The sequence below is a fragment of the Nipponia nippon genome, unplaced genomic scaffold (assembly GCF_047370975.1).
Source record: "Nipponia nippon isolate SJK-2023a ecotype South Korea unplaced genomic scaffold, ASM4737097v1 scaffold_14, whole genome shotgun sequence".
NCBI lineage: Eukaryota > Metazoa > Chordata > Aves > Pelecaniformes > Threskiornithidae > Nipponia > Nipponia nippon.
This window is the reverse complement of record NW_028262330.1, coordinates 14633821-14653956: the sequence shown is the minus strand read 5'-3', so window position 1 is coordinate 14653956 and position 20136 is coordinate 14633821. Positions and strand designations below refer to the sequence as shown.

General features: G+C 49.6%; 1 protein-coding gene across 6 annotated transcripts in view; it reads left to right on the top strand.

The window, feature by feature from the left end:
- LOC104022814 (NACHT, LRR and PYD domains-containing protein 12-like) overlaps positions 1-18417 on the top strand; it is a 33434-nt gene extending 15017 nt beyond the window's left edge. For 4 of the 6 annotated variants that reach the window (XM_087751219.1, XM_087751216.1, XM_087751218.1 and 1 more), the window contains 8 exons: positions 1073-1240; positions 1624-1794; positions 2170-2340; positions 6182-6352; positions 8948-9118; positions 10509-10679; positions 12770-12940; positions 14073-14424. In XM_087751219.1, the coding sequence (XP_087607345.1) occupies positions 1073-1240; positions 1624-1794; positions 2170-2340; positions 6182-6352; positions 8948-9118; positions 10509-10679; positions 12770-12940; positions 14073-14124 (1246 nt within the window). In that variant the 3' untranslated portion in view covers positions 14125-14424. Of the gene's footprint in view, positions 1-1072; positions 1241-1623; positions 1795-2169; positions 2341-6181; positions 6353-8947; positions 9119-10508; positions 10680-12769; positions 12941-14072; positions 14425-17232 lie in introns of those variants that run through there. The other 2 variants (XR_015703338.1, XM_087751220.1) reach the window with 2 other exon arrangements.
- The last annotated feature ends 1719 nt before the right edge of the window (positions 18418-20136 follow it).

The window sequence follows — 20136 nt, the reverse complement described above, 5'->3', positions numbered from 1 at the left end:
TAGCTAGCTGCAAACATACAGCAGCACCTTCAGCAGGGATGAAGAACACTTTAAACACTCCAAGCCCTCCTGTCCTGATATACCTCTCTGTCAGAGTCCCTGCTGAGAGAATAGTCTCTTGGGACTCTTTGGTGTGGGAAGCTTCAAAAGCCAGCCCAGAAGAAAGGTATTCCTTCACAGTGAGGCCAATCTTCCCCTCTTCCCTTTTGGTTCTCTTTTCTCTAGGCTCTGCTGCAGCCAGTGCAAACCTCCATCAGTCCAACTGTACCTGGGAGCTAGGGGCAGGGGGCACACAGGCAGACATACTGCAGTTCTGTGCAACACACCTACACATCCAGAAATGTATAACATTGGCAGGTATTGCCAAGCCCTGCTTAGCATATTGGAGGCTTTGTTGTAATGTTGCTTTAGTCTCTTTGCCAGGGCTGCTGCTAGGTGAAGGGATGCAGGGCAGGATATTGTGGGCTTCCCCTCCCAATGCCATGGGGCCGTGCTGCTGGCAGTGAACACAGTTCCAGAGTGACCGACTGCTGCACAGTGTCAGGCCTCTGTCTCTCACTCAGCCACGATTCCTCTCCTCCATTTTCATCTGCCAAGTGATGCTCACCTCTCATTGTCCTGCCTGAAGTGCTCTCCATTCAGTTCCCATAGTTCTTGGCCATGTATGCTCTCTGGGACTGTTCTTGGTTGTGAGGGAGGATCTCACAGGCACTGTTGGTTTTCCTGCTCTTTGCTGTGTCCTGGCTTGTAAAGAAGACTTACCACCCCTTTGGGTGAAGCTGTTCCTCTGTGTGCCATGAGAAAGGGTAGCAACGCAGTTCTCCAGGCTTTTCTTCTGGGCTGTGGAAAGAAGCAGAGGAGGCAGCCCTCTGGTTTCTGAGATCTGTTGGTCCCGTTAGCTGAAGTGGGGGGTGATGATGGGCACTGGTATCCTAGACAGTGTGGGGCAGTGTTTCTGCCCATTGTTCATAAGTATTGGTGGGGTAACAGGCTGGTGAGTGGGTCCATCTGTTATTACAGCAGTGACAAGCCTCTTGGCTCATATCGATGTGTCCATGTATCTCCACTGCAGGTTGTTGAGTTGCAAAATCAGCAGCACTTGTTATGGGGATCTGGCTGCAGCGCTCAGCACGAACCAGAGCCTGAGGGAGCTGGACCTTATTGATAACCTGCAAGCCTCTAAAGTGCGTCTGCTTTGTGAGGGGCTGAAACATCCTTCCTGCCAGCTGCAGACACTGTGGTGAGGGACAGGAGGCTCCTTGGGTTTTTCCCTAGCTGCCCTGTGGGCAGCACTCAATGGGGCTGGGACTGGGAGGCTGCTTCCTGCAAGACTGAGGGAAAGCCATAAGCCAGGTGAGTCTGCAGCGTTGGGTCCCTGCTCATCCTGAGAAGGGAGTACTGTGCAGGTGGAGCTGGTGGCCATGCCCTCCACAGTGCCCCTCACTGAGCTCTTCCAGGCACCCTGGTTGCAGGGCTCCTTGCCGGGTGTGTGTCTTCTCAGCTCCCTGCTGCTAGGGAAGTGTGGGGTAGGATTTGTGGTGACAGCTTATGGTCATTGGCCTGGTAATGGACTGGCGGGTAGTGATGAGCCCTGCAGCTCTTTTCTGTGTGTCTTCCCTGCAGGTTGCGGTGGTGTGAAATGGACAGCGCCTGCTGTGGGGACCTGGCTGTGGTGCTTAGCACCAGCCAGAGCCTGAGAGAGCTGGACATGCAGGGAAATAAGCTGGAAGACCCTGGAGTGCAGCTGCTGTGTGAGGGGCTGAAACATCCTTCCTGCCAGCTGCAGATGTTGCGGTGAGGAACATGGGTCTTCTTGGAGTTGTTCTCCAGCATCTTTGTGGGCACCAAATGATGGGGTGTATGGCTGTGTGGATCCCTTCCCAGGAATGGTGCCTGCATGGCTGCGGCAGAGCTGTGGGGCCAGGGGGCTCTTCCGTGCCTCCTGGGAGGGGATTGGCTGAGGGGAGGCCATGGGGGTGTCCTTGGATTGGGTGGCGGCTGCAGCACTGGCCCCTTATTGGCTGTGTGGTGGGCACGTGGCAAGTGTGGGAAGGGTGTGAGGCCATGGTTTATGGTCATTGGCCCATGGTGAAGCACTGGTGGGCGGTTGCATCTGCCATTGAGGTTGTGATAAGCTCCACAGCACTTATCAATGTGTCTCCCCTGCAGAGTGTTGTGGTGTGAACTCACCAGTGCGTGCTGTGGGGACCTGGCCACAATGCTCAGCATCAACCAGAGTCTGAGGGAGCTGGACCTTGGTGAAAATGATCTCGGAGACCCTAGAGTTCGGCTGCTGTGTGAGGGGCTGAAACATCCTTCCTGCCAGCTGCAGACGCTGCGGTGAGGGACACGGGGCTCCTAGGGTTGTTTCATTTGCTGCTATTTGCACATATACTGGTTCATTCAGCTTCCTTTCCAGTCAGTCCTTTTTCCCCCAAAGCCGGCTCTGTGTCTAGCTACTGTTCCAGCATTGCTCATATTCACAGAATTGTAGAATGACAGAGAAGTTGAATTTGGAATGGATTTCTAGAGATGTTGTAGTCTAGTCTTTCTGCTCAAAGCAGGGTCACTAGGGCAGATTGTTCAGGCACTGCCCCGTCAGGTTATCAGTATCTCCGAAGATGGAGACTCCACAACCTCTATGGACAAAAAAACCCCAGAGGGTTTCACCATCCTCACCATTAGAAAGTTTTTTTTGTCTTATATTTAAATGGAATTTACTGTATTTCATTTTGTGCCCATTGCCCATTCTCTGTTCACTGGAACTGGCTGAGAAGAGTCTGTCTCTCTTTTCTTTACTCTGATGAGATGCCCTTAAGCCTTCTCTTTTAGTGGCTAAACAGTCTCAACTCTCATGGCCTCCCCTTCTATGACAGATCCTTCAATCCACTAATCATGCTTCTCTGGATTTCCTTCAATATGTCCTTGTCCCTCTTGTACTGGGAAGCCCAGAAGTGAACACAGCACTCCAGATGTGGCCTCACCAGTGCTGAGTAAAGGGTGAATGCTTGCCTCCTCTGAACATCTTGTAACACTCTTCCTAATGCTACTGAGGATGATGTTGGCCTTCTTTGCTGCAAGGGCACATTGCTGGCTTATGTTCAGCCTGGTGTCCACCAAGACCCCCACGTCCTTTTCAGCCAAGCTGCTTTCCAGCAAGTCAGCCCCCAGTCTGTACTGATGTATGGAGTTATTCATCTTCACATGAAGGACTTCAGATTTCACTTGTTGGCCTTTGAGGTTCCTGTTTACCCATTTCTCCAGCCTGTCTAGATCTCTCTGAATTGCAACTCACTCATCTGGTCTATCAATCACTCCTTTGATTTGTGTCATGTGGAATCTTACTGAGAGTGTGCTCGGTCCCATTGTCCAGGTCATTAATGAAGATGTTAAACAGCATTTGTCTAGTGTCGACCCCAGAGGTACACCACTCATTACTGGCCTCCAGGTGAACTTTGTCTGATCAAAATCCTTCAAGCCTGGATGTTCAACTACTTCTCAGTCCTCCTTGTCTACTTTTCTAGATATTAGTCATTGCTTTTTCTATGAGGATGGAGGGAGGCAATGTCAAAACCCAGTTGTGATAAACAACATCCACTGCCCTCCCCTCATCCATCCATCCAATTATTTCATCATTGACAGGTTGGTCAGACATGATTTGCCCTTTGTAAATTGGTGCTGACTACTCCTAGTCACCTTTTTGTCCTTTGTATGTTTGGAAATGGTTTCCAAGATTATTTTCTTCATCACCTTCCCAGGGTGGAGGTGAGGCTGATCCTTCTTCTTGGCTTTCTTGAAATTAAGGGTGACATTTGCTTTCTTCCTGTCCACAGGAGGAAAGCCTGATAACCTTGACCTTTCAAAGATGGTTGAGAGAAGCCTTGCAGTGACAATGACTAGCTCCCTCAATGCGTCCCATCAGGCTCCATGGACTTGTTTATGTCCAGTTTGTTTAAATATTCTATAATGTGATCCTTTCCACTGAGGATGAGTCTACCCTTGCCCTGGACTTTTCCATTGGTCTCAAGGAGCTGGGATTGCTGAAGGCTAGTCTTATCAGTGAATACCAAGGTGAAGGCAGCATTTGGTACCTTGGCCTTCTGCATGTCCTTTGTGACCAGGTCCCCATTCCCATTTAGCAGTAGGTCCACATTTTTCCCTGGTCTTCCTTTTGCTACTGATGTACCTGGAGAAACTTTTCTTGTTGCCCTTCACGTCCCTTGCCAGATTCAACTCCAGGTTACCTTTGACTTTCCTAACTCCTTCCCTGCACACATGACAATGTCTCTATATTCTTCGCAAGTCACTTGCCCCTGCTTCCACCTCCTTTTTATGACTGAGTTTTGACAGGACTCCTTATTCATCCATGCAAGCCTCTTCCCACCTTTGCTTCTTTTTCTCCTTGTTGGGATGGACCATTCTTGAACTTGGAGGAGGTGGTCCTTCAATATCAGCCAGCTCTCCTGGATCTTGTTCCTTTCCAAGACATAAAATTCTTCCTTGCAGATCTCTGAACAGGCCAAAGTCATCTATCCTGAAGTCCAGGGTTATGATCTTGCTTTTTATTTTTTTCCCTGTAATTTTTTTCTTTAATTTTTTTAACCAGTCCTTTCAGGATCCTGACTTCCATCATCTCACAGTCACTACAGCCAAGACTGTCCCCAGTCTTTACATCTTTGATCAGTTCTTCCTTGTTTGTAAGCACGAAGTCCAGCAGAGTGCCTCCCCTCGTCAGCGCCTCCGTCACTTGTATCAGAAAGTTGTTGTTGATGCACTCCAGAAACCTCTCACCTTGTTTGTTTCCTGCTGCGTTGTTCTTCCAGCAGATACCAGGTTTGTTCAAGTTCCTCATGAGGACCCGGGGCTTCCAGTTCCTTATCAGATTGTCACCCACCACAGTCTCAGCCCTCTTGGTCTGCTTTTTAATCCTTAACCATAAGCTCTGCCTCATTGTCCATCTCTAGGCAAAACTCCATGCATCTCTGCGGGTCTCACATAAAGCACAAGTCCCTCTTCTGGCCTTCCAGGCTTGTTGTTGCTAAAGAGCCTGTATCCATCTGTTACAGCAGTCCAGTCACATGAGGAATTCCAGCATGTCTGACTGCAGTGAGATCATAAGACCTGCTACTGTATGCACACATCTAATTTATCTTGTTTGTTCCCTGTGGTCATGCATTACTGTACATGCACTTCAGAGATGCACCCAGCCATGCTGATTTCCAAGAAAGGATTTGAGAGCTTTCCTCATAGTTCGTCTTGTGGGCAGTTCCTTATGTATGTGGATACACTTGGGGTGGGCACCCCTCAGCCCTGCTTTCTTGATTAGAAGGTCTCTGAGTTTAATTCATCCCAAACACTTTGCTTGCCAACCTTGTCCAGCACTTTCCCACTTGATTTTTGATCATCCTCTGCTTTCCCAATTGTTCCTATTTTAAAGCTCTCCTTAGCCAGCCTATTCGAAAGAATGTTTTTTTCCCACTTAGGCAACTGGATCCCATCTCTTTTAAAGCACTTATCAGTCCTCAAAGATAATCCCACGATCATGAAAAAACAAAACACTATTGTCAACACCGGTTGTGCAACCCATTGTTGACCCATGGGGTTCCTCCACGCCTCCTCAATCCTTCCCCGTCACAAAAGGATCAAGGAGAAGATCACCTGGGCCCCCATGCCCCTGACTGTTGCCCCCAGAGTCATGTTTGATACTTTTGAGTTCACTCCTCTCTGTACAATTGGTGCCCACAAGGAAAAGCAGTAGGAGATAATGGTCTGGGGACCAGAGGATCCATCACTGCTGCCTTGATTGGTCCAGCATCAAGTCGGTGGGACTGAATGGGCTATGTGGTGCCATGGCTAGCTGCGATTGGTGGGTGGAGAGGGTGAGGGTGGAGCCATGGAAAGCCCTCCCCTGGGTGGGTCCTGCATGTGTGGGGCAGAGCTGTGGGGCTAAGGGGCCCTGCAGAGCCTCCTGGGAGGGGATTGGCTGTGGGCAGGGCAGGGAGCAAGGCAGTGGCTGCGGTGCTGGCCCCTCATTGGCCTTGGAGTGTGTGTGGTGTGATTGTGGGCAGGGTTTGTGGGCATGGCTTATGGTCATTGGTGTGGTGAGGAGCTGGTGGGTGAGAGCATCTCTTCTGGTGGTTGTGACAACTCGATGGATCTTCTTCATTTTTGTCCTCTGCAGCTTGCAGCGTTGTCTGCTCACCAGCACTGTCTGTGGGGACCTGGCTGCGGTGCTCAGCACCAGCCAGAGTCTGAGAGAGCTGGACCTTGGTGAAAATGATCTTGGAGACTCTGGAGTGCGGCTGCTGTGTGAGGGGCTGAAACATCCTTCCTGCCAGCTGCAGACACTGCGGTGAGGGACACGGGGCTCATTGGGGCTTCTCCTTGGCTGCCCCATGGGTGGCACTCAGTGTAGCTTGTGGCTGGGGCAGGGCAGCTCCTGCCTGTGTGCAGGGATGGCGAGAGGCTACCCATGAGGTGCACTGTCAGGGTGGGGTCCCTGCTCATCCTGTGCTTGTTGCGTGCCCTGCCAGGACAGCAATAATAGCTGTGACAGATGTCTTGCCTAGGGACCTTCTGCCCCAGCCCTGGTCTCTGTAGTACTGCAGGGGGATGCATGCCTCTCTGGGCATGCTTCCCTCTTGTACTGCAGTTGAGAGGCTTGTGGGCAACCAGCGGAAAGGCAGGGCTATCCTTTTGATGTTTCCAGTGGGACTGAGCGGGAGAGTCAGTCGTGATCTCCTGAGTGCACAGTGTCTGCCTTTGTACAGGGTGGCCATGTTCATGTATCCAGACATTTGCTGGGTCACTCAGGTTCTTTTCCAGTGTTACTGAAATGGATTTGGTTACATTTTTCTTCTAGTTAGTGCATGGGTATCAGAAAGAAGGCAGCAGAAATACACACTAGCCCGCAATATTTTTATTATAAATAATAATCCTTTTATAATAAATAATTGTTTTATTGCTAGCAATAAAGGTTCCTCTTGGCTGGGAGCATGAGAAGGACCCTGTGTTGCAACTCTTGATTCCTTATATGCAATCTTAAGACTAATTATGTATTCGTTTTTACATTTTACATAACCTATTGGCTTTGGCTGTGATATCATCTGTTACCATTCACTTTTGGGTATTTGTGTACACAAACCCCCTGTGCAGGTGTGCTTTATGCATAGCTATTAGTTGAGTTTGCATGATTTTGTTGCAACTTTGTCGCTTTCAGCCAGTTTATTCTAGGTCGGGTTTACTGTAGCAGCAAACCCACTTGTGTAGGCGAGGTCACTGTCAGTCAAGTTCTGTTGCACATGTCTTCGAAGCCATCTTTATATGGTAGCTTTTTCTTATGTAACATAGTCAGTCCTTTTACCCTCAGACTCCTCCTGGCATCCAGCTCTGTTGGCCCTTTTTCATCTCTTAAGCCCTGGGTGGCTGTCCAAGGAACTTTGGTATTGCAAAGGGTGCTCATCAGAGGCAGGAGCTGGGCAGAATTTGTGAGGGGGAGTGACCTGCTTTTCCAAGGTCATTGTGCAGATGCAAGTCGTACTAAGCTTGTGGTCCCCCCTGTTACACCAGAGCGCAGGAGCAATACTGTGGAAGCTGGGAGGGTTGCGTAAGAACATGTGGAGCCATGCAGTAAATGGATCATGAAACACATGCAGTTGGACTGGGGTATTAAAATGGTCTTGTCTGCTCTCCCACCTGTGCATGTGGAGAGCAGCTGGGCAGCAGAACAATGCAGGGCAGATACTAGCAGAGATCTTTATGTCAGCCTTTGCCTGGAGACTTTGAAATGCTTCCAGGAATGAGCAGCAAAGATTAGATTGACCGAGTAGTAGTTACTGATGCTGGTTTTTCTGTCAAAAGCTTGCATCCTTGGGCTTGAATTGTGAATGCAAGGAGGGTCTGAAGAATTGTCTGAAGGTCTTCATAGACCTGTTTTCCAGAATGCCTGTCGCTCTTCACATTTGCAGAAGGGTGGCTAACCAGGCCCTAGGTCATCTTTTGCCAAGCGAGTCTGCTTTATACCTGCTCATGGCCCAGCCTGTCCTGTTGTGTGGAATTATGCCATGTTTCATGGTCACATTGTCTTTCCAGGGGACATTATTACTGAGGATATCTCTTTCTTCCAACTGCTATCAGTGTTGCCTCAGTGCTCAGGGTATTTGCTCTCCTTTCCACTTTTCAGACTTAGTTAAGCAAGAACTTACATTTCTTCTTCTCTAGCTTTTCCCCCTCTAAATCTCTAGCCTGCTCTCCCCTCTCTCCTGTACTTGCCCCTCATCTCTGACTTTTCATGGGGTCCTTAAGCCACAGAGTGCACCAGAAGTGGCCTCTCTTTCTTTCTTCTAGCTGGGGCTGTGCTTTCTTTGTCACTCTCCTCCCTACAATTGTATACCTCAGATCCCCATTCACCAACATTTCTTTTGATTTTCAGGCAATTTGCATAATGTTTTCTTTTGGTGTTGAAATGAGAAAGCTCCTTTTTCATGGCTTCATTGTTAAGGAGGGCTTTTGGGAGTGCTTTTTCCCTATCCACTCTTTAAACACATGAGGGGCAGCTCACTGTAAATTGAGGTGGGAAGTACTGCTTTTCCCTGGATCAAAGCAAAGTTAAAAAGAGGCATTGTGCTGGGAAAGGCCCTACCAAGGGAAGGTTTTCTTGCTCATGGTGGAACAAAACATGTATAAGCACTCAAAGCAGAAGCAAGAAGGCCTGTTCTGAGAAGCTGCTGGCAGTATCTGGAAAGTCTTGAGCAAAAACTGAAGCACCTGAATGGACAAGGTGACCTGTGGCCAGGTGTCAGGAGCATGGGGTGGACGTGGGGTGAGTGTGGGCAGAGTTTATGGCCATGGCTTATGGTCATCATTTGGTGATGGGCTGGTGGGCAAGAGCATCTGTCCTGGTGGTTCTGACAACTCGATGGATCTTCTTCATTTTTGTCCTCTGCAGCTTGCAGCGTTGTCTACTCACTAGCACTGTCTGTGGGGACCTGGCCACAATGCTCAGCACCAGCCAGAGTCTGAGGGGGCTGGACCTGGAAAGAAATGAGCTCGGAGACCCTGGAGTGCGGCTGCTGTGTGAGGGGCTGAAACATCCTTCCTGCCAGCTGCAGACACTGCGGTGAGGGACACGGGGCTCATTGGGGCTTCTCCTTGGCTGCCCCATGGGTGGCACTCAGTGTAGCTTGTGGCTGGGGCAGGGCAGCTCCTGCCTGTGTGCAGGGATGGCAAGAGGCTACCCGTGAGGTGCATTGTCAGGGTGGGGTCCCTGCTCATCCTGTGCTTGTTGCGTGCCCTGCCAGGACAGCAATAATAGCTGTGACAGATGTCTTGCCTAGGGACCTTCTGCCCCAGCCCTGGTCTCTGTAGTACTGCAGGGGGATGCATGCCACTTCTGCTTCTGCTTCTGCTTCTGCTTCTACTGCAGTAGAGAGGCAGGGCTATCCTTTTGACATTTCCAGTGGGACTGAGCGGGAGAGTCAGTCCTGATCTCCTGGGTGCAGTGTCTGCCTTTGCACCGTGTGCCCATGGCCATGTGTCAACACATGTCCTGGGGTCACTCAGCTGCCATTCCAGTTGTTCTGTTTTACTCACATGGCCATCCAAGCTGCCATTCCCAATGTCAGGGTTCTTGCATAGATGCTGTCTCGTCACAGTGAGCCCCAGGGGGATGTTCGAGTCGTATGGGGTATGTGCCACGGCAGTGGGACCCTCTAGGCAGACAGTGAAATCGAGCTGTGCCCGCCCCCATGGGGCAGTGGGAGCACTTGTGTGCACGCTGATGTGACTGTGTCTGGGGAGAAGACAGAGTTCAGAGAAATTCCCGCTTGTTGTCTCTAGCCTTTGGGGGTAGCCAGTCAGTGGGGAAGAAGGTCAGGGACAGGAACTGGTGGGAATTAATCAAGAAGGTTGGTGGATTGAAAGGGTGTATTCACCTTTGTAAGTAGTGTTGAGCCACGAGGATAGATGCACAGGGCAGAAGTGTTGATGTGGAGGGTGTGATGATCACACTCTGGATGTATTTGGGTGCTTTCCCTTTGGCTCACCTTTTGGGGAAATGAGCCTTCCAGTTGCTTGCAAGCAAAGGGCTGCAGCCGTGGCCTGGGGGCAATGGGCATGGCACTGAGCTGTCAGTGTCTGCTGCCCTGAGTGGGCGGGACTGAATGGGCTATGTGGTGCCATGGCTAGCTGCGATTGGTGGGTGGAGAGGGTGAGGGTGGAGCCATGGAAAGCCCTCCCCTGGGTGGGTCCTGCATGTGTGGGGCAGAGCTGTGGGGCTAAGGGGCCCTGCAGAGCCTCCTGGGAGGGGATTGGCTGTGGGCAGGGCAGGGAGCAGGCAGTGGCTGCGGTGCTGGCCCCTCATTGGCCTTGGAGTGTGTGTGGTGTGATTGTGGGCAGCGTTTGTGGGCATGGCTTATGGTCATTGGTGTGGTGAGGAGCTGGTGGGTGAGAGCATCTCTTCTGGTGGTTGTGACAACTCGATGGATCTTCTTCATTTTTGTCCTCTGCAGGTTGTGGCATTGTCAACTCACCAGCGCTGTCTGTGGGGACCTGGCTGCGGTGCTCAGCACCAGCCAGAGTCTGAGAGAGCTGGACCTTGGTGGAAATGATCTTGGAGACCCTGGAGTACGGCTGCTGTGTGAGGGGCTGAAACATCCTTTCTGCCAGCTGCAGACACTGCGGTGAGGGACACAGGGTTCATAGGCGCTTTTCCTCGGCTGCACCATGGGCAGCACTCAGTAGGACTGCGGAAGGGTTTCTGCTTCCTGCAAAAATGGGAAGATGCTAAGACCAAGATATCTTCAGTGCTGGCTTCCTGCTCACCCTGTGCTCCCTGCCTGCCATGCCAGGAGAACAAGAAGAGTGTGTGAAAGAGGTGCCCCTTCAGCCACCTCCTGCTCTGGCTCAGGTCTCTGCTGACCAAGGGGCACAGAGGCCCAAGTGAGCAAGCAGTGGAAGAGGCCAGAGCATCCGTCACCATGAAAGGTCTCTTCTGTCAGGGCTGACTCCTCCTTCCAGTGTGTGAATCTAGGGCACCCTAGGGGGATGTCCACCCCTTTGGGGTGTCTTTCTGTCTTGCAGTAGTGCAGAGGCCTCTGTGTGACCAGCTGAAATGTAGGGATCTCTTATGGGACTGGTCCTATGGGACTGAGGTGGAGAGTCCGTCCTGGACTCCCTGCGTGCACAGTATCTGCATTAGCTCACTGCCACTACTTGCGAGTCAGTGTGAGCTGGGTCACTCAGCTCTTTCTTTAGGGAGAATTCTCTTTTTTTCTTTTCAGGCTCTCTTTTTTTTCTCACATAGCCCTCCAGTTACCCATGCATGTTGGCCCTGTGTTTAATCTGCAGGCTCCAGATTGCTATCCAAATATCCCCTTTGTCTTAAATGAGACTGGATCCCTTTGTTATGGCAATGGAATTCAGCCAAACATCTCTCATGACTGAAATGGGAGCAGTAGCACTGAGCTGAGAAATCACAGTCTGAAAAACCATGAAGCATGCCTTTTCTTCTCAAGTGATCTCCAGCACTCATCAGAATGGGCAGGGTCAGCATAGACTGAGGCGGGGGGGAAGGAGTCTCAGCACTGAAAGTGTTTGGGAAGCTGCTTATTGAGATCCTCTGAAAGAAGAAAGAGAACTGCCACAGGGCTCCCTGGAGGTGCTTGACTGAGATCCTGCACAGAGACAGCCTGTGCCAGCTGAGATGACCTGCAGGATGCCCTGATGCCTGTGTCCTTATGCTGAGGGGCAAAGGTGGGCAAGGCTTATACCAGAGAAGAGACTGGGGAACATCTAAAGCCTCTCAGCAGAGAGGAATTTTCAGATGGGCAGAACTCATGAAGTGGGGGAAGCCATATATCACTTTTACAAGGTCATCAAGCAGAGGAAATTGCTGCTAAGCTTTTGGTCCCCACTTTTGTAGTGGGATTCAGGAGCGATACTGTGGAAGTTTGAAGGGGTTGTGTAAGGATATGCAGAGCCAATGCAAGAGGAAGTGGATCCTGAAACACACAAACATGGGTGAACTGGGCAATTAATATAGTCTTGTCAGGTCTCCCACCTGAGCCAGGAGAGTAGCTGGGCAGTGGAAGGATGCAGGGCAGAAGCTAGTGGAGGTCTTCGTCTAGAGATTTGAAATGTTGCCAGGAATGAGCAGGTCCTGCAGTAAGGATTAGATTGGCAAAAGCGGAGTTACTGTTACTATGTCTTCTGTTGAAGGAGTGCCTCCTTGAGTTTATATCGTGAATGGAGGGAGGGTTCGAAGGACTGTAGCAGTGTCTCCACAGACCTCTTTTCCAGACTATCCATGGCTCCACCTATTGCTAGAAGGGCTGTCAGCCAGCAGGGTATTGCCCATACCCAGAATCATAACATGATTTAGGTTGGAGCGTCTCTGGACCCTTGGTGACCACACTCCTGGTTAAGAAACTTTTCTCAAATCTGACTAGAGTTTCCTGTGTTCTCAAATCTGACTAGAGTTTCCTGTGTTCTCAAATCTGACTAGAGTTTCCTGTGTTACCCAGCCTGTGCCCATTGGCTCTTATCCTTCCACTGTGCATCTCTGAGAAGGGGCTGGCTGAGGGTTCACTACAAGCTGGACTGGGAATGCATGGTGGCTCCAATACTGGTCCCTCATTGACAGAGTGGTTGGCATGTACGTGGGGTGTGGAGTAGGGTAGGCATAGCTTACAGTCACTGACCTGGTGGGAAGGTGCATTGGTCATCACAGCTATGGTGAGCCTCACACCTCTTTTCGATGTGTCTTCTGCAGGCTGTGCATGTGCAGACTCGCTGGCACCTGCTGTGGGGACCTGGCCACTGTGCTCAGCACCAATCTGAGCATGAGAGAACTGGACCTTGGTTTTAACAGCCTGGGATGCTCTGGAATGCAGCTGCTGTGTGAGAAGCTGAAACATCCTGACTGGCAGCTGCAGAAAATGCGGTGAGGACATAGGGGTCCATGGGGCATTTTTTCAGCTGCTGCATGGGCAGTACTCAGTGTGGTGTGTCACTGGATCTGTGTGGCTGCTTCTTTCAGAGAAGGCTGCGAACAACGTTTGTTTGCAGCACTGGGACCCTGGTCATCCCATGGTCCCTGCCTGCCCTCCTTGGAGAGCAAGAATAGCCTGTGAAAAGGGTGCCCCTGTAGGCATCTTCTTTCCTAGCCCTGAGTCCTACAGGCTGGCTAAGTGTCACATGTACCTTACGAAGAAGATGTATTTTCACTTGATTCCCAGTGAACTTCTCTGATACCTGTCATCATTGCTTTTGTCCAGCTGTCTGCTTCAGGCCTTGTTACTACCTTCTCTGGAGAACTATATCCCATTTCTAAAATTACCAGTCAGGTATCAATCCCTTCCTCAAGGTTGTTGATGTCATAGGAGTCGAACTGGTTAGAATTACTGCTTTTCTTTCTCATGGTATAAGATCTGGGGTCAGAATTATACGGCTATTCTTTCACAGCCTCCAAGGAGCTAGGACTCCATCTCTTAAACCCTTGGAGATCCTCACACTGCAGTTTTTGATGGATTGTGTCTCCTTTCAGTGGAAGGGGTGTTTTATAAAGAAGGCCTTCATGCTGAAGGAGACCCGGCAGAGACCAGGGTCCATAGAGAGCTGGATCATTCCTAGGTCTAGTGAGGTGCTTTTCTGAAGACCACAGGTCTTGCACTGTGCTCTGTAGCTGAGGAGGCAGCTAAAATAGGCACCCCGCTTGTTTCTTCTGACTGAAACGCAGTTAGGTCTGAATTACTTGTAATTAAGTGTGTGCTGAATGGGATTTGTGTGCTCTGAACAAGAAGAAATTGTCTTGGTGAAGGGCCTTCATGGAAGCAGAAAGACAGACCAGACCAGGCTTTTTGATCTTCACTGCCTTCCACATGATACTTCTGGGCTATGAGAACAGCAGCTGGGGAATGGGGATGACAGCAAGGCTGGGGTCTGGCAGGCTCAGGAGCATGATGTTGTCAAGGAGGAATGGTATTTGTCTCTATTGTGCAGTGCTTTCAAGTGTCAGGCAGTAGACAATATTTGAGGTACATTTAACAGTTCTTCTTCCCTTCTTTTCTCCAAAGGTGGATCAGATCATGTTTAAATGAAGAAACACAACAGAAGCTAGCTCCCTGAGAGAAGAAAAGACCAGATGGAATAAATGCTACATTTCTTAAGCAGGGCTCTCTGCAGCCAGACTCTCTGGCCTAGTGATGCCATCACTGCTTTTGGAAACTTCCTGTGAATTTATATGGTATGCTAGGTGCTTGGTATTTTGCTGGATTGGGTTCTCTAAGAATAACCCAGTTAGGGATTTTGGGATCAGTGAAGTTTGCAAATAGATGTGTTCTTTAATAGAAAATCTGGTGATCATGGAGAAATCTTTTTCACTAGAAAAGAAAAAATAAATATATTTGCTATCATGCAGTTTTTACATTCCCCTGTGCTGAGGGCTTTCTTCAAGATAAGGAACACCATTGCACAAAACAAAGCTGGTGAGACCCTGTGATATCCCACCTGGCATGTGGCTCTGCTTCATTACAGTGAAGGTCTCCCACAGGCCCTGTATTATGCCTCCCAGTCCCATGCAGATGCCTCTCACACCTTAAAGTGTCTAAAATGGCCCTTATGTTCAGGCAACTGAACTTCTCTCCAGCTGCCTGTATCTCATACACTTTTCTAGACTCTCCTTAGCAAAGAGGACATGATTTAGGTAATCTGTTTTAAACATGGTGAAACCATGCCTTAGAAATTTCTGTTCCTTTTCACTGAGTATAAAGGATGACTACAGGACATCTGTAGTGTACAGGCCATAGGCTGCATGATGAGTTTCATCATCAGCTGCTGATGGTGAAATGAGGTTTGAGTATGTCTTAGCACATGGAGAAAGTAATTAGCCAATTACACATGCTTGACAAGTGCATGATTGAAGGAGAAAAACAGGAAGGTGTATGATGACATGCATGAGTATGATGTGATGTATGTAAAGAGGAACATTAACTGAATACTGCTTTTTGGACAGATGTGGGGAGCCTGATTAAAAAAGGCCTAACAGTCCCTTTGCTCTAGGTTTTGAAGTGATATGGCTCACCTCTCCTGTGCTAAGGAGACCTGTGAGTCATCTACACATGACAGGTACCACCATAAAGGCAGCGACATCAGGCACTCCACCTTCCATTTGGATGCCTCTGTTCCCAAAGGCGCCAGCCACTTTTCCCTTTCACATGGCCAGGATGTGTTTTAAATTTTATATCACCTTGCTTAAAGTTCACAGTTAATGGATATGAGCGAATTCAAATGCTCATGCCAAAAGCTGCCTTTATAGATGGAGCGCAGCCCATCTCAAGTCTGACCACCCTTCTGAAACACTTTTCTTTTGCCACTGGTAGGAATGGCGACCTGCAGTGATTCAACCTGAGATAGGATGCCCATGAACCGAGAGCCCAGAATTCGTTGTGAATAATCTAACAGACTTCCTGCAAATCTTTCACTAATTAGATTGCTCAAAGCCCCATCCAGCCTGCCCTTGAACACTTCTGGGTTCGGGACATCCACAACTTCTCTGGGCAACCTGTTCCAGTGTCTCTCCACCCTCATCATAAAAGATCTCTTCCTTATGTCCATTCTATATCTACCCTCTTTCAGTTTAAAACTCTTGCCCCTTGTCCTGTCACTACAGGCCCTGGTAAAAACTCTTTCTGCATCTTTCTTATAAGCTCCTCTAGGTACTGAAAGGCTGCCGTAATATCTCCCCAGAGCCTTCTCTTCTCCAGGCTGAACAACCCCAGCTCTGTCAGCCTTTCTTCATAAGAGAGGTGTTCCAGTCCTCAGATCATTTTCATGGCCCTCGTCTGGATCTGCTCTAACAGGTCCATACCTTTCTTGTCCTGGGGACCCCAGAACTGGATGCAGTGCTACAGGTGGGGTCTCATGAGAGCAGAATAGAAGGGCAGAATCGGCTCCCTCAACCTGCTGGCCTTGCTTCTTTTTATGCAGCCAGTGATATGATCGGCTTTCTGGGCTGCAAGCGCACATTGCCAGCTCATACCCAGTTTTTTCTTCCAGCGGTGTCCCTGAGTGCTTCTCCACAGGGCTACTCTCAATCCATTCATCCCCCAGTCTGGATTGATACTGGGGATTTCCCCAAGCTGAATTGTTGTACTTCATGAGGTTTGCACAGGCCCACTCCTCGAGCCTGTCAAGGTCCCTCTGGATGGCATCACTTCCCTACAGCGTATCAACTGTACCACTCAGCTTGGTGTTGTCTGCAAACTTGTGGGTGCACTCAATCCCACTATGTCATTTATGAAGATACTAAATTGTATTGGTCCCAGTATGTTGATTTGGACATTGAACCATGGCCACTCTTTGGATGTGGCCATCCAGCCAGTTCCTTATCCACCTAATAGTCCATCCATCAAATCTATATCTCCAATTTAGAGGCAAGAATGTTCCAGTAGGAATTACTATTAACTTTCCCATGCATCCTTCTGTAAAAAGTATAGAGCTATAAAACAAGTTTCCTCTGGGTAGGCTACAATGGGGTGTATATGGTAGTCTAGAATAATTTTTTCTAGTGTAAGCCTTCTGTGAGCTTTATTCCTTTGTATAACTCTCATAAACAGACAGATGATTCATCTGTTCTAAGAATTCTCATCAGGGTGTCCTTGACCCCTGTGTTTCTCAAGCTTTGTATCTCAAGCTTCCCTTGTTGACAAGGAAAGGGGAGTGTACTAAATCTGGCTGAGATGGAGTTAATTTTCTTCATAGGAGCCAGGGTGCTATGCTTTGGATGTGTGACTGAAACATCATTGATAACACACCAATGTTCTGTCTACTGCTGATCAGTGCTTGCACAGTGTGCAGACTTCCTCTTTTTCATACTCTGCCTACCCAGCAAGTAGGCTGGGGATGGGCAAGAAATTGGACGGAGACACAGCCATGACAGCTGACGTGAATTGGCTAAAGGGATACTGCATACCATATGGTGTCATGGTCAGCAATAAAAACTAGGGTAGAGGAAGGAACAACGGGGTGGGGGGGGAGGCGTGTGTGTGTTGTCTTCCAGGCTGCTGTTGCTCGAAGACTGGCTGGACATCATTCTTATTGTGGGAGGTGGTGAGTGATTCCTTTTATATCACTTGGGTTTTTTTCCTCTTTCCTTCACCTGTTAAACTATTTTTATCTCAACCCAAGAGTTTTCTCATTTCTGTTTTCGCTCTTGTCTTCCCCCTGTCACTGCAGGAGTGTGCAGAGGGAGGCAGTGAGCAAGCAATTGTGTGGATGCTTGCCTGCTGGCCAGGGTCAACCTATCACACGTTTTGAAGATGATCAAGAGCAGCCTTGCAATGATACCAGACAGCTCCCCTAGCACCCTAGGGTGAATCCCATCAGGTCTATGGTGTGTGTCCAGCTGGCATCAATGCTTCCCAGCTGCATCAGCTTCCACTGTGGTTGAAGCTTCACTGCTACAGATACTACTAGAAGATTTCACCAAATCACAGAATGGTTGAGGTTGGAAGGGACCTCTGGAGGTCACCTTCTCCAACCTCCCCTGCTCAAACAGGGCAATCTAGAACCAGTTGCCCAGAGCCATGCCCAGATGGCTTTTGAGTATCTTCATGGATGGAGACTCCACAACCTGCCTGGGCAACCTGTGCCAGTGTTTGTTCCCCCTTACCATAAAAACGGGTTTCCTGATGTTCAGAGAGAACCTCCTGTGTTTTTAGTTTGCACCGTTTGCCTCTGATCCTGTCACTGAGCACCAGTGAAAAGAGTCTGGCTCCGTCCTCTTTGCATCCTCCCCCCTCCAGTAGGGGACCACATTTCCCTTAGCTCACCAAGCCTTCCTTGTGCTGCCGAAGCCTGTACAGAAGCCCTTTTTGTTGCCTTCCCCATCCTTCACTTAGTTCCAGCTTCAGCTGCGCTTTGGTTTTCCTGGCTCCATCCCTGCACCCAAAGGCCATGCCTTATGTGCCTCCTGAGTAGCCTCTTCACCCTTCCACACTCTGTGCACATCCTTCTGGAGTCTGAACTCAGTAATTCAGGGGTCCCTGTTCATCTGAAGTTAGCACTCAGTCACCAACGCAAGCAGCTCTAGTGCCGGCACGATCAGCAGTGGAGCACTCTAGTGCAGTGTACAGGGCGCTTTCCCGAAGCAGGGGAGCCGAGAGACCCGGCAGGAGAGACCCGGCAGGAGAGACCCACCAGGAGCCTGCAGCTCGCATGACAGCGGCTGATGAGACCTGTGCGGCACCAGGAGCAACGTCAGCGAAGCCCCCTTCCTACATATAAAAGAAGCCCGTGGAGAGTGGTAGCAACTAGGAGTGCTGCGAACAGGGCAGGCAAACAGGGCATGGCACGTCAGCAAGGGCATGGCACAGCAGTTTGCACAGAAAGGCATGCAAGAAGGGCACAGAAGCCCTGCCAGCTTGACCAGGGAGCAACGGTATCCACCCAGCAGAAAGCCATGGCCTCTCTAAGCTCTGCACCCACTGTGACTGATGCAGCTTCCCAGACAGAGCTCCGGTGGGAACATGCTGCCACCCAGATGTCACGCTGCAGGATGTGCCTTGCAGTATCGGATGGCAGCAGTGAGCACACCTGTGGGAGGTGCACCCAGGTAGAGGAGCTCCTCTGCTTAGTGACAGCGCTCTGGGAGGAGGTGAGTAGGTTGAGGAGTATCAGGGAGTGTGAGAGAGACAGACTACTGGAATTGCACCCTACCTTCTCCGAGACAGGCCCAACAGGCAGACAGCACATATGATACGGAGGATTCCCTATACTCTCTCCGCCTGGCTGAACACAGTGACTTAAGGGACAGGGGGCAATGGCGACACGTTCCTGCCCGGCACAGCAGGTGTGTCTCCTCTGTGACTGCCCCACCTTCCCAGGTGCCCTTGCATAATGAGGGTCTCCAAGTGGAACTGAACAACGAGGAGGACAATGATACACCTAGCTCGGAGGTGTCACCGAGGTTAAGTCGGCTTATGCCCTGCGTTAAGACCACTTCCACAAAGAAAAAAAGATGGGACATTGTCATAGGAGACTCTCTTCTGAGGGGAACAGAAGGCCCAATATGCAGACTGGACCCACTTCTTAGCAAGTCTGCTGCCTCCTTGGGGCCTGGGTTAAAGACATGAAGAGAAAGCTTCCTACCCTGGTACAGCCCTCAGATTACTATCCATTATTGATTTTTCAGGTAGGCTGTGGGAAACAGTGTCAAAGGCTTTACTAAAGTCTAGGTAAACAACAGTCTTCTACTGGAAGCCATGTTGGGAAGAAATTGCCACAGGCTCTGTGGACCAAACAGTAATGGAGCCTGAGGATACAGACTTTGTTTTATAACAAAGCTTTATTGAGGCACTAAGAAAGGTGTGCAACAACGCATCTATATGGTGACTCCTCTGATCACCAATACCAAACGCAGGATCTGATGCTGTGGCTCCTTCGCACTGCCAGGGACACTTAGTGTCTGGGTCATCTGGCAGCAGCAGCCAAGTGTGCAAATGCCTCTTGAATGCGTGTAAGCGTTGTGCCGCCCCTTGGCTCCAACAACGGCAGTGTGATTTGAGGGAATCGTACCTTACACAGACAATGTGGGCAAGCATCCTGCGTACACTGCTGATGTTGATCAAGGGACAGGGTGTCAGCGGGCAGGGTGTCAGAAGCAGATGCTTTAAACACAGCCCCAGATGCGGTTTTCCAAACCCTTGTGGTGTTCGAAGTATTCACATCTGCAGCTTTGTGGAGGCTCTCGTTATAACTCTCTATAAACTCTGACAACACACCAATGTAGTGAAGTGTTGTGTGGTGTAAAATATCTCCATATCTTGGTTTTGAGCATCCTGTTAAAATGCTCAGTAAGAGAGGCTTTTACCTCACTATTGGTAACAAAACGGTGAACGTTACACTGCTTTAACAGCTTCTTTAAAAGGCTGGTTTAAAAATTCTTTTCCATGGTCAGTCTGTTAAAAATTGCTTTAAGAGCTTCGATAATTTCAGAACTAGTTTTGCCTTTTAGACCATGGCCCACCCATGCTTGGATAGTATGTCTAGCACTGTTAAAACGTACTTAACACCATCATTGTATTTGGAAAACTGTTGCATATCTCTGCCAAGTCTGCCTGCCATTGTGCATCCAGGTCT